The sequence below is a fragment of the Anguilla anguilla genome, chromosome 8 (genome assembly GCF_013347855.1).
Source record: "Anguilla anguilla isolate fAngAng1 chromosome 8, fAngAng1.pri, whole genome shotgun sequence".
Classification (NCBI taxonomy): Eukaryota; Metazoa; Chordata; class Actinopteri; order Anguilliformes; family Anguillidae; genus Anguilla; species Anguilla anguilla.
Window position 1 is genome coordinate 27,271,204 of NC_049208.1, and position 14,271 is coordinate 27,285,474.

Here is a 14,271-nt window from a genome sequence, read left to right on the forward strand (position 1 = left end):
GAGTGTGCAGAACGGGCGGCTTATGCAAGAGCTAATCGCGGCTACGCGTTGCTGGCGGCCACGGAGGCTCTACGCATCGCCTCAGTGGTTATAAAAAGACCCGCGGATAAACGGTGAACAACCCGCACGCGTTAGATTCACCCATTCTTAACGCTGCCGCCAATATATCCCCATCTCGCTTTTCATTCAGAAAAAAAAGGACACCTTCAGCAATCCAATACCATGGGTCAAGCTTTCTTTAAACACCATTGGCTATCAGGCACTTGCAAGTCAATCAATCAAACCAGTCCATAAATTGATTGATCAATAACTCTTTGGGAAAGGGCCAAGGCATATAGTTGATGTTTCAGATATTTGTTCACCTTGTATTTCATGGCTAGGAAAATGTTTGGTAACTAGCCACAGTGGATGGTCCCCACATGGGTTTTTAGAGCAGAGAGCATCTTATCAAGGCACAGTTTGAGATTCTAATATCAGAAAAATGAGCTGTGATCACATGACCAAGCACTAATTGTGCTTCAGAATGTGTATCCGCCTGTGAAATATCAGTGTGTATGCCCACGCATCCCCTCTTTCCCTAGGCAATTTACAAGATGGTGTCCTCAGTGATGAAGATGCCAGAGGATGAGTCCACGCCTGAGAAGAGGACAGACAAGATTTTCAGACAGATGGATCTGAACAATGATGGTCAGTTATGTCACCGCAGCAACAGTGGCCCAGTCCAATCACATTATAAGGGTCTTTGAAATTAATCGCTCTGACAAGTTGTTCTGGTGTAGTGAGATGACAGAGGTTCAGGAGGTGTGGGTTACATTACATTACATTACATTACAGGCATTTAGCAGACGCTCTTATCCAGAGCGACTTACACAACTTTTTACATAGCATTTTTTACATTGTATCCATTTATACAGCTGGATATATACTGAAGCAATGCAGGTTAAGTACCTTGCTCAAGGGTACAACGGCAGTGTCCTACCCGGGCATCGAACCTGCGACCTTTCGGTTACAAGTCTAGTTCCTTACCCACTGTGCTACACTCCTCCTGAGGGGTTAGATGGTACTGAGGTTAGGTGACATCGACTGCTGTTCAAACATGCTAATATTTTTCTCTTGTAGGCAAGCTTTCCCTGGAGGAGTTCATCAAAGGTGCCAAAAGTGACCCCTCGATCGTACGGCTACTGCAGTGTGACCCCAGCAGCGCGTCACAGTTCTAAGGGTTCCCCGGTTCCTCAGAGTAAACAAACACACAATGCATGAAGGTTCCTGTCTTTTTGTGTACGAAAGAGGAGAGTTTTAACAGCATAATGTATTCATTTTAATTTCAGAAATTGGACATGCGTTCAGTAAAAACAAACAAAAAAAAACTGCCAAGACATCAGCTGTCAGCTGTCCATCATCCGTCACTCTGTGGAGGAGAGATTTCCGTTGAATTCACAAACACGTGCGGATCAGAATGTCAGACGGACAGTGTCTTACAGAACCAAAATTTCAGAAGGGAACATTCCACATTGGGAATCTGACATATCATGGTCAGATATGTGCTGTATGTTTTCTTTGTTTGCTTTTGTTTTCCCGAAGACACAAATCTCCTTCCACTTTTTATATTCATATTTATGTGGATATAATATACATGCATATATATTTATGTATGCATAAACAGAATAGTTTGTGTAACCACCATGGTATTGGAGGTAGTATTTATATAGCTTAGTTCCCCAAGCAAGTAAACGCCAGTAAAATGTTGATACTGGGATGGACTGGGATGCTGGGAGTTTTTCCCAACTGGAACTTATGATCTTCTTACAAAAAAAGGCTGAAGATCCAGTTGTTTAATTTATATTTTTTATTTTCTGATTTTGTTTCCTTTATGATTTTTTTTTCATGAATGTTGCAAACGTATCTCTTTTAGATTGTGTGTGTGTGTTTGTGTGGTGCATATGAGGGGGGAGAGAGAGAGAGAGAGAGAGAGAGAGAGAGAGAGAGAGATGTTTTGATTCCATAGCTGCTTGGAGCATGAATCTAAACTAAGCTTTTGCACTGAATTTTGGGAAAGAGCTGCAACAACATGTATCTGTGACATGTACATTTTGGGTGAAATAAGATGAAGGTGCATGTATCAGGTGAGGGTGCTGTGCATGTGTGTGTGTGTGTGTGCATGTTCTTGCTAATGTAACAGTATTATCAGTTTGCATTCCTTTTCTGAAAATTCAAGTATTCAAAATTAATTTCAAACTGTGAAGTGGTGTCATAGCGTTTCAAATGCAATGCATGGTGCAGGACATGAACAAGATACTTAAGGACTTACTTGAGAAGTTAACAGATAACACACTCACATTACAACAGTGGACAAACTTAAAGCGAATGTATTTAATGTCTTGTTTACACACGTTTTCTCCCCTCTGGGTAAACGTGTCCTTTTCATTCCACAGAAGGAGGAAAAGCCACCAATAAGGGCTTATTTCCATTCTCAGTAGAAGGTGGACAGTGAACAATGTTGTCATTAGCATCTGCTGTTATCTCATTACAAGGCAACCGCTTGAAGACAAACCCCTGCTTAGAGACCCCGGCTGCAGAGTCCTTTTCATGCGCACTGTGAAGGCTGTGCTGTGCATTCTGGGTTCTGTTCTCAAGTCTCGATGCTGAAATCTTCTGTTGCACCCCTTTCTTTTGTTGCATGAAAGCCTCTCATGAGGATGCCATGTTTGTCCCCTACTACCCAAATCTATGAAAAAAAAATATATACTTATGTGTTTGAAACTGCCTGTCATTTTGTTTTTGTCATTCTCAGGACACCCTCAAATGTTCTTTCTTTTTTTTGTAAGCTGTTCCTTAAGCAAGCGTGAACAATATTTTTAACCAGGAATCTCAAATAAACATGGACACACTTTATTATTACTACTATTATTACGAGTGAGACATACAGTACACTGTACTGGTTATGTACGCTGCTGTGTGCCACTGAATCTGCCATCGCAGGAACCCTGCCTGTCAGACCACAGACTACATGTAGTAGTATAGCATATTTCTTATGTCTATTGAAATGGCACATCCACTCAGGCCTGTAAAAGATATCAGTAGATATGCCATAGTAATAAAGGCACTTTTAATTTTTTGAACCATTATGAGTGCCTTGGGGATATTTTTCAAGATTATCTAATTGACAGGAGGCTTTGCTGAGAACACCTCTCTTAAACTGTGGCAACGGCTCCAGAAATGATCCTGTCATTCTCATCTGTCCTAATTTTATCATACACATTTTACCAATGATCCACATCACAAATCTGACCAGTTTATCTTTGCTATATTGTAGCTAGAGCCTGGGGAACAGGCAATGTTAGAATCATATAATAGAGAGGACCAGTAATGCAGTAAAATCAGGGGATAGATTATGGGAAAACAAAACAATATAAAATGTAACTGAAAACAAGATGCTCGGGTAAAATTACCGTTACTTGCCAGTAGATGGATAATTAAAAGCAGACTGCAGATCATGAGCACATGGAGAGGAGTTTGAGAGAGAAGGTTCACTTTCCGCTCATTAAAAAGCCAAAAGCTTGCGAGAGGCACCGCTAAATCCCCAATACGGTAACGTGTGTGAATGCTGATAGCTCAGCATCATGTGACAGTGTTTAAATGCCTAACCCTCGGACACTTTCTCCGAGACACTGACAGTTAGGAATTACGTTTCCTTCATGGGCAGGACTGACTGTGAAACATCTCCTATCTCATGCTTCATATACTTGTCATCTATTGAAGGGTTTATAAAAATTCAGTCTGTTCTTGGCACACATTTCAACACTGCAAAAGCTTCACTAATAACCTGAACAGAGAAATTGTTTTAGCATTACCTAATTGTCATTGCTGAATGTAACCCAGAATTCCTAGCCAACTTTCTCTGTACATTGTCACATTTGTATCATTACACTTTTGATACAACAGAACTGTAATCAACACTTTTGCATAGCTTGCCTACTGCAAGAAGGCACTTGGTCACATTACTCTGACAGGTATCTGTTCTCCATTGTGCGGATTGATTATGTAACTCATTATAAAATAGATTACTGTGGGGGTTGGGGGAGAGCTGGTCCACTTATAATGTGAGGTCAAGTGTTCTTTTGTCCTACCCTTTAGTAATTTCACTGAATGAGGAAATTGCTGGATGAGAACATCCAGTTTCCTGAAGGCTGGAGGTTGTTTTGTCTGTATTTTGTTTCTACCAAAATACAGACTGGCTTTCCTTTATATCTCAGGGAAATAGACGTAACTCCATCTAATCAATTACTTGTTCACAGAAGTAATTTCTACACTATTCTGTGAGCTATTTTCAAGTTATAAAACTCTTTGAAGTAATATGATCGGACTGCTTCTACATCTAGAGTCTGCCCTGCTATAATGAACATTTTCACAGGTGAAGCTACAAGAAGGTCACCTTTATTCTCATGTATAGAGCCTTATTTAAACTTTTGTTAGGGAAGAACAAAACAAAGTTTTGTGCTTTACCCTCAGATACAGCGGCAAGCAAAATAATAGTAGGCAGTGCAAAAATGGGTCCTAACTTAGGTATCGCTAGCAGACTAGTGATGGATAAACATTAAAATTAACATAAGCGATTTCCTATAATGTAATTGTTGGGGAGCATATGCAATTAGAAAATACAAAAATAGTCATATGAATTTACAGGCCTGATGCACAGTATATGTCTCTGCTGCTGTGGATAGGGTTCACTGTAAACCTCCCTTGGTTTCAGGGTGATGGGCCCACCATGAGAAAGCTCTAGCCCAACGGAGAGCAGAAGTCCCAAAATATTATCAACATTGTCTGGGTGTCAAAGTAGTCCACCCCATTATCCCAGGTGAATCAAAGACTTTATCCAAGGGTCCAGAATGAACAGTGTATGTTCATTAAAGAGGGTACACAAACATGAGCTCCCCTGAAGTTTGCCTGTCATAATCCTCCGTAGGGGTCAAAGTTGACAGGAACAGGAAGCCTTAGATCCACAGGCTGGCCCTGTTGAATTCTCTGGCCCTGCTGACTCTGGGCCTGGGTAGCTGTCTCACCAGATCATGCTGCTCTGGAGGCTCTTCTTTCTGCTGCTGAGGCTCCGCCTCTAGACGCTGAAGCCCCACCCCTTTGTACTGAATTTCCAACTCCTGATACTGAAGCTCCACCTCCGGGGACGGGAGTTCCACCTCCTGGTGCTGAAATTCCGGCCCTTGGTGCCAGCACTCTGTCTGAGGAGGTGATGTCATTTCCTCTGGTCGCCATACTCTCACCTGAACACACCCACACACAGACACACACAACCAAGAAACACTGAAGAAACAAAAACATACTACAATGCACACACACTCATCAGAATTGTGGAACCATTACAAAGAAGATAAACGACATACAAACGTGTCTGCTTAAATCTGCATGCACACACACACACACACCCTCCTGACGTTGATCCTCTTCCTCCTTTTCCTGACAGCACAGGGAAGGCGAAGGAAGGAAGCACAGGCAGCCAGACACCTCCCAGAGAACACCAGCTCCATCACACTCAGGAAGACCATGGGCACCCACAGGAAGATGGTTGTTCCCTGGAGACAGTATATTTGACAGAATTAGATACTGTTCACAAGTATGCAAAAATGCACCTTCAAATCTCTTTCTGCTGTTCAAATGACACTAGACATTAAATATTTAAAACACAATACATGTCTGGGTACAGTAAGAGTAAAGACAAACACGGCAAAGTGATCCATGGACACACAATGCTAGGGGCATCAAGAGTGCAAGAGTGAAACAGTGCCTTAACCTACAATAGTGCACAGACAGGACAGTTTTTTACTCTGAAAAAATGTCTTCAGTGCTGCTTATGGCTTGCTTGGTTGTGGGGATGTAGAAATGGTGCGCTGTTAGCAACTTATAAACCCTCGGCTATAAATTCCTATAGGTCTGCTTTTATGTTATTGTATGCATATGGTGGCTGCAAATATGCAGTTAGCTGATGTAGCTTGCTGGGTCTTGGTTTGTGTGCCTATTTTTTTGTCTACCGTTCATAAACTCCCAGATTAAGGGCTTAGAGTTCTACCTCTCTTGCGTCACACCATGAATCACTGTAATTCATGTACAATTTGGATTTGGGGAGAATGGAGAATGATGGGTGTGCTGCGGAGAGCGCTTGTGCTTCATTTTAGTGCCGACAGAAAACATTCAGTTGTGCAGAGAGGAAAATCCCCGAACGTCCCTTTTCATCAAAGGCGCTGATGCTGTGTTCACCCTGCACTCCATCATCAGCGTCTCTGTCCAGTCCTGTCAGCTCCCCCACCGTCATTTCAAGGAGCCACGTGTGTGAGCGGGCGTGTGTATGCGTTGCCTGTTTCAGTGTGCGAGTGTTTGTGTGTGTATATGATTCTGGTGTATGTGTGTGTGTGTGTGTGTGTGTGTGTGTATACATACACACGTGCAGTCCTCAGAGTGAGATTAAAATAGAACCTATTAATCAAAAACCTGCGTCAGATCTCTGCCTCAGATTGTAAACTAAAAACCAGCATGACATTTTTCTGCTCTGTCCGCAAAGTGCAGGGCAAATTGTCACTGTCACTGGGCACAATGGCCTAACGACATGTGCAAAGACACTGCACTTTATCCTTTATGACAAATTACCCAGACAGCTTGCTCACCTTTAGAAAGATATTCAATGAGTGTACACTGAGATAAAATACCGGGACAGAATGTCATTTTTTAAACCGCAATTTCCCCGAGGACGAGGAAGAGTCAGACAATCATTTCCTCACGTCAATGATTCTGCAGCAGTCTGGAAATCACACACCGAAGGGAGGGGGGGCTTTAGTGGCTATCGCATTGGCTCGCTCTGGGGTGACCACTTCTGGTCAGTTTTGACATTTTACATGAGGAACACAACCCCCCCCCCTCCCTCACACGACCCTCCCCCCCACTCCTCTGCACCCTGCCCCATATCCCTCTCCATCCTTATAACTCACGTAGATTCGCGTGGGGTCAAAGGGGCACTCATTGGTGATGCTGGAGTAGCCAATAGCGTCAGGGAACTTGCAGTGGGTTAACAGGCTCCTCCCTCCATTAGCGATGGCCTTCCCCACGGACACGCACAGTCCCAACACTGAGGCAGCGGCCAGGAGGCTACACAGAGTACTGACTACCAGCAGGAACCACATCTGGCAAATGGGGAGACACACACAGACTGATCCCACCAACTCTAATAGACACTGTGCTGTTCCTGAAACATATGCAGTGTGAGAATCATGCAAAGGAACACACATGCACTCACGCATGCACACACACACACACCCACAGGGTAAAACTTGTAACCTTCAGACAGACCAAGGGAGAGCTAATTCCCTGGGAGCGACAGGTCACGGCACATGCAGTACAATCACGGCCATGCGAGGGCGCCACTTCACAATCAGGAAAAAATGACATTTACTGAAGAAGTATGTAACATTACACCAGGCAGGAAAAGTAAACTAAAACTCCTTTATATTTTGTAAAGACCGAAGGGTGAACTCAGGGAGAGAGACAGAGAAATGTGTGGTGAAAGGTGGAAGAAACTAGACAGGACTCAATTTCATAGCAAACAGATTCATAGCACAAGCAACAATGACCTACCAGCGTCTTGTTCTTCCTGTTCTTGGACAGGACGATGGCCGATATTCCAACAATGGCACCCTGTAGACATGGCATGCGAGAAGGTCTGGGCTGCTACACCTGCTACAGCTACACTGAAATAACTGTCATGGCAACGGAAGCTCTGCAGTTACAATCTGTAAATGACAACCGCGACAAAGAGACAACGCGAGCAGATCTAGGCCCCCTCACCACCATGCCGGCCGCCAGGGCGATGAGGTTGGAGACGGCGTACTCCGTGGCGCGGGCCTGCTTGTGAAGGCTGATGTGTCGCAGTACCGCCCCGTGCACCAGCGCCCCCAGCAGGAAGTTGATGTGCCCCACCAGAACCATGCTCAGCCCCATCTTCATCAGGGTCTTGTCATCTTTCAGGCTGGCGTTGCACAAACCTAGCAGAGTGGGTGGAGCAGAGACGTGTCATTAGGTTAGACTATCACAGAACCTGTCTGATGTTACCATATAAACCACTCAGTTTAATATTCTGCTGCTAATAATCTGAATGAAAAAAACATCCCAAAAAAACAGATATTCATTTTATGTGCCAAACTTATTGACAGTTGCATTTCCCTCTTGAAAACCTTTATCTCTACTCTAGTAAAGATAAAGGTTTTTTTGCTTTGAAGAGTTGGCAACACTGGGAGAGGCACGGCACAGAGAGATTACACAGGAAACACACAGTGATGACACAATGGCTGAGGGTGTGACCAAATACAGAGAGAGATGACAGGACCAAAGCTTCAGTGTGAGTGAAAACAATAAATACATCTCAGCCCATGTTCCCAGACCATTGGGGAAATTCCAGAAAAAAAAATGAGACAGGTGTCTCCCAGGGGTGAGTGAAAACCAAAAAATGCCCCAATGTCCAGTTTGAGTGTAAAAGTGAACAGAGAGCCCAGTTGGAAAGAAATATCACAGGAAGAGGTATCTAACAGGCATTGCCCAAGGGGGTGCGGGCACCAGCCACTATGAATCCGAGAGCCATCATCCGCAAAACTGGCACAGTCTTGATGACATAACGCAGCCTCACCCTTTGCACAGATCCTGAGCTGCACAACAGGATGATGAAACGTTCCGCAAGGATTTTTGTCATAACTTTATAACAGTATTTCTTGTCTTAATAAAGCCCCTCTTTTTTGAACGTTTGCAAGGCTTACATTTAATTGGTGGTACATTTTACAAAATGGACTAGCATGCGCATCGTGAATTTGAGCTATGAGAACACCCCCTCCCTAATATAATCATTCTACATCATTACTATCAGGCTTTCTCAGTCCACTCTGGTTTCCCCCCTTTCATGAAATGCTTCTGTTTTTAAAATTCCAGTTAGGAGGTCAGTGTCAAACACAGGCTGCGGATTTTGACCGTTCTGCTCAAGTCGAGGTAATGCCTTGGCGGAGATATCATGTTCATTAATGATTACACACTGAATACACTGCGTTAACATACCAGTACTAACTCAGAAAACGGTAAAGCAGAAACTAAAGCTGTGTTTGTAGATCTGTGGCTTTCAAACCAATTAGACTGGTTTTCAGTGGAAGTGAATGGTTTGAATGGTGCCTCCTTTATAGGCTACTCCTAACGTGTTCCACACCAAGTTATTACTGTGTCATTCTGCATTTCACTGCAATGAGTGTGACTTTCATGTCAGTGCTATTTGAATAAGTGAAAGTTTGCAAATATTTAACCTTGGTTGATTAAAGTAAAACAGTTTAACAGTTTTTCTTCTAGTTTTGAGGTTCTTTTTTTGGGGGGGGGGGGGGGGGGGGTTCAGGGTAGGGGAGTTTCATAACTTCCCCTGTCCATTTGCAATTTCCATTTTTTAAAACAGAGTGAGCTGTGATACATTCTTTATGAGTGTATTTGCCAGAATCTCTCAGCCATGGAGGCTTTGACAGCTCATTTGTCACATACAAAACATTAATTTGTAGGACTAGATGTTTATGAAGCCACTTCATTTAACCCATCTCAATGAGACACCTGGGTCTCACTGAGGCCCACCTGGGTCCCGTCGTGGAGTCAAACCTTTAGCTAGGAGGCTAGCTCCTCGACAGTGATGTCACACCACAAATCTACCAAAGCACAAAAAGAGGTGAATATATTCAGCTCTCTGGATTTACACTACACACACACACACACACCCAAATTGTCCTTTCTGGCCACCAGCGGTGGGTTTGTATTGATCTCTCTCTCTTTAAAACGTGAATGTGTAAGTAAATGCCAATTATTTCGTCCTGAAAAGTTATTTGTGATTGTTGCAAGTGAGTAGTCGTTATAATGGGCATTTAGGCTATATCCTTAATGGAATACTTCTACATAATTATTTATAGTCTGTTTCATTTTAAATAATTTACACGACAGACAACGACTCACCTAAACCGACCATTTTGTACGAATCCCTCGTTTAAGTCATTATAAGTCCATTTTTCTTACTTCACCGGTCCATCTGTTTGCCTTTCTGTTGAAAGCATACTCGTCCCTTCCCTGCAGTGTACAACTCGATCGGATCCCCGTCACCGTTATCGGGTGACAAACGACTGCGCATCAATTTACACAGGCAATGAAGCTCATTTACGTTATTTTCCTTAAAGGGACAGATACAACTACACTAATACGCGAATTACCTAACAGTGGATGGGACTCTTGGAGATGATGTTTGAAGTGTGCATTCATAATGTGAGCTATCGTTGTATTCGCCGAACAGTTCGATTAAATTTACATGGAGTCTGATGTGTTTTCAGAGTTATAAGACTGGAAGAGCGATTTGATTCCACTCTGTACGTGAGAGCTACAGTTTGATGGCTGCTCTCTAAGTTGGGAAATGTAGCCTATAGGCCTATAGCATAAAAGCACCCAATGGTGCGATACTATTAAAAAAAAAAAAAAAAAAAGACATCGGCGATACGCAAACAGAGCTTGTTTATTAGAGCTAGTTGGTCGTGACTCACTTGGCTTTTAACAATGAACACAAGGCCTATCTTGACAAACATAGGTGTGGATATTCGATATACAGTAGGCCTACATCTTATTCTGGCAGTGTAGAATAATTAACCATACCTCAATGATAGCCATGGTCGGCATTTTGACAGTGTGTATTATACATTGGGCTACATTTGTAAAACTTGATGAAGCATCTAATTGGCAAATTGAAAAGTCAGAATCATCACCCATTTTATTCTGACCAAATACAATGATTGTCCTTTATCTACCAACACTCCATATTGTAAAAATAAAAACCATTATCTTCACGTCTCATGCATACAAATGAAAAATAAAACACATATTCACAATGTCAGATCAATTGAAAACAACAAAAAACATTGTCATTAGATCATTATTAAATTAAATATAAAAGTCTAATAGATGGTCCACCTTCACTTCCTATTACATGGCTTTCTCTTGTAGTCTTTACTGCAGTAGATCAAGACAATAAACAGTTAAGATAACAGATAAAACAATAACCTTGGAAGTTACATAAAACATATCATATTGAACAATTGCTCTGTTGAAAAATTTACAAGGGCAGTTTTTGAGTCTGTGGAAAGAATGAGGGGAGCCTAACATTTGAAGGAGAGGTTTGGGGCCAACGCTGGCATCTCCTCTCCTGGCCGGGAGCCCGGCTTGGAATCCAGGTGGGTGACTGGCTCATTGCATTCGCTGCAGTCTTCGTCCTTGCACCTGTCACGGGGAAATTTCTTGCTGCCCTTGTGAACCAGGTGGTAGATGCGCATGCCGATCAGGTAGACGATCTCGCAGACGTTCAGCACGATGCAGAAGGCCGAGGCCCCCACCATGAAGTAGGTGAAGACTGTCTTCTCGGTGGGGCGTCCAACGTAGCAGTCCACGTGATTGGGGCAGGGGCTGACGTCACACTTGACAAGGCGGGGCAGGAAGAAGCTGTGGTAGATGAGGTGAAGCAGGTAGAGGAAGGTGACCTCGATGCCCGTTTTGAAGAAGAGGCTGAGGAGGTACGTCCACCACAAGCCTCCGTGCTTCTGACCCGTGTTGTCGTAAAGCTTTGCTCCTTCGGGATGCTTCAACTGGTACTTACGTTCGCGGTCTTCTCGGTAGGCTACGTGCATCACCACCAGCAGGGAGGGACAGGTGACGAAGATAAGCTGCAGCGCCCACAGTCGGGTGTGTGAGATGGGGAAGTAGTAGTTGTAGCAAGCGTTGGGGCAGCCGGGCTGCTTTGTGTTGCAGTCAAAGTCCTTCAGGTCGTCGCTCCACACGCGCTCGGCAGCGACCACGAACACCAACACCCGGAACACAAACACCACGGACAGCCAGATCCTCCCAAATCCCGTGGAGTACTTGTTCACTCCACTGAGGAGGCTTTGAAACATCTTCCAATCCATGATGATAGTTGGAGGTGCACTTCCTCTGTGAAATTCTGAAGCACTTGAATATCTGTCCCTGTTACCGATTCACCTCAAACAAGAACCTGAAGGAACACAATGTACATTACAAATGATTAGCTGTTTATTTTAAAAATAGGTTCACTAGAAGGTTGTACAAACAGACAAACAGTTTACACTAAGGATAAAAGAATAAACACAGCAGGCTATGGGCAACACATTCTGAATAATGTTAGTAGTTGTGACTGCATTCTTGACCTACCTCGTTATTATTCAGTCGTTATTCTCATCGCTGCTACTCTAGCTTTTAAAAACATAGTTTTGAAATAAATATATATTTAAGTTAAGCCCTCGAATTGAAGCGTTTCCCTATCTGGTGAAGTCGTAATGTCGCAGAGAATTCTGTTGTCGTTAATAAGCAACGAGCATGGGAGAAGTGGTTATAAAAAATCTCTGAACAATAGTGATGTCTGCTCCACGGTAAAACATTCTACAACTCTGGGCTTTAAATGGAAGTGCTGGAGAATAGCCAGGAATAAACAGCCACACCTCTGGCAAGGCCGAAGCCCAGACCCTTTGTGTTGCTGATATGGAATCAGGAATATAAATTATTACACTAAAGCTACATTTCCAATTGCACTGAGGCTTGTTCTCAGCTTTGACACACACAATTGTGTTAGTTCTTTATTTTATGATTATTATAATTTAACATTTTGCATCATAAGAGACAATTATATCAAATAAATCTAAACTAAAAAAAACATGATAACCATCACCATTCTGTGAAAAGTTCAAAGAAATCTTGCACACAAAAATAAGTACTTTTTGTATGCAGAATATATTCACAAACCCAGTAATTCCCTGAATAAAGCAGCATCATAAATGAATAAAGACCTCATTAAAATAAATAAATCACATAGTACATTATTCATATTTGAAGTGTGCTGTGCTCAGAAAAAACCCACTTTATATTAAAATTAGTATAAGGTAGTATAGGAATATGGAATACGTATAATAATATTACCTACACCACAATACACTTTTGTTGGTTCTTTTTCAGGAAATGTTGGTAGAAACATTAAATACTTGTCCCACAGAGAAAAAATGGCTGAAGTGTGTACAAGCGATTCATAAAACTGCATGCTTTTATGAGCCATCAGTTAGCTAAAGTAAGCCCAGCAGCCTCACTGTCAAAACATTTTTGGGGAAAACATCAATGTTAACGAATGACGTCTGTTAAAAGACATAAATGCACTAAAAGCCAGACCTCTTGGTTCTTAAGCTGAGGACCCATTCACATCTAAAATTTTCAGAAATTACACCAGTTTACTGCCACTGACATTAGACTGAACACAATCAGATACTGTCATGATTAGCTTTGTTTTCTTCATATGAACCAGTAACAACTTTCCACCAAAATACATTCATAAACACTGTAAATCTTAATAATTATTTATACTTAAATAAGTGTAATTTCATTCTCACATATAACTTCACTGCTTACTCACCTTTATTACAGCTCCTCTGTATCACATTTGATTGATGTCCACCCTGATCAGCCTACCTCACCTTTGTGCAGGAAAGAAACACATTGGCTGTACGCAGACCTATGAACTGATTTCTTGTGTTTTGCCTGAAGGTGTGGTAAAATAAAGCACACACACACACGTGCGCATACATGGCCACACACACACACACACACACACACACACAATGAACACTGAGTATTCACTGTGGAGTACTGGTTTTACTGTTCTAGGTTGTACTAATGTATAATAGACTTACCCCCCCCATCCAAAAACTTTGGGCTTGTGATGTGATTATAAATAAATACACTTTTAGACGATTACATTAAAAAATATATAAGAAGCATATGAGCAGACTACTACGTTATAAAGACAACACAAGAAAAAAAAGAACTATGATGTAATAACTTTCTTTGATCATCCAGACTTCAGTAACCACATGTTCTTCAAATTAATAATAAATAAGCTTTTGGCAGGTTTTGTGTGCTAACTTTGATTCAAAATTTGACAGACACATAGGAAGCCTGTACTTTGGAACACATAGTATAAGGGATTTCAGACGGAGCACAATTGTGTGTAATTTATATACAGTGGGGACCAAGCATTTGAGGACACCATCGAGAACTAATTGTCTTCATTATTTATCATGAAGGGGCGACATAGCTCAGCAGGTAAGAGCGGTTACCTGGCAGTCGGGGGGGTTGCCGGTTCGATCCCCCGCTCTGGGCGTGTCAAAG

General features: G+C 42.3%; 3 protein-coding genes across 4 annotated transcripts in view; 1 reads left to right on the forward strand and 2 right to left on the reverse strand.

Moving 5' to 3' along the window:
• Nucleotides 1–2,760, forward strand: part of hpca (hippocalcin) — a 21,002-nt gene extending 18,242 nt beyond the window's left edge. For both annotated transcript variants that reach the window (XM_035431188.1, XM_035431189.1), the window contains exons 4-5: nucleotides 582–687; nucleotides 1,120–2,760. In XM_035431188.1, coding sequence (XP_035287079.1) covers nucleotides 582–687; nucleotides 1,120–1,217 — 204 coding nt within the window. In that variant the 3' untranslated portion in view covers nucleotides 1,218–2,760. The remainder of the gene's footprint in view (nucleotides 1–581; nucleotides 688–1,119) is intronic.
• On the reverse strand, nucleotides 2,356–10,208 carry LOC118234569 (keratinocyte-associated protein 3-like). The gene is made up of 6 exons (XM_035431186.1): nucleotides 10,024–10,208; nucleotides 7,846–8,042; nucleotides 7,636–7,695; nucleotides 6,993–7,184; nucleotides 5,439–5,585; nucleotides 2,356–5,276 (listed from the first exon to the last, which is right to left on the reverse strand). The coding sequence occupies exons 1-6, from the start codon at nucleotides 10,034–10,036 to the stop codon at nucleotides 4,992–4,994; spliced, it is 894 nt and encodes a 297-aa protein (XP_035287077.1). The 5' UTR covers nucleotides 10,037–10,208; the 3' UTR covers nucleotides 2,356–4,991.
• A 389-nt stretch (nucleotides 10,209–10,597) lies between these two features.
• LOC118234570 (gap junction beta-3 protein-like) lies at nucleotides 10,598–12,025 on the reverse strand. Its single transcript, XM_035431187.1, has one exon. The coding sequence runs from the start codon at nucleotides 12,006–12,008 to the stop codon at nucleotides 11,208–11,210; it is 801 nt and encodes a 266-aa protein (XP_035287078.1). The 5' UTR covers nucleotides 12,009–12,025; the 3' UTR covers nucleotides 10,598–11,207.
• Nucleotides 12,026–14,271: the final 2,246 nt, after the last annotated feature.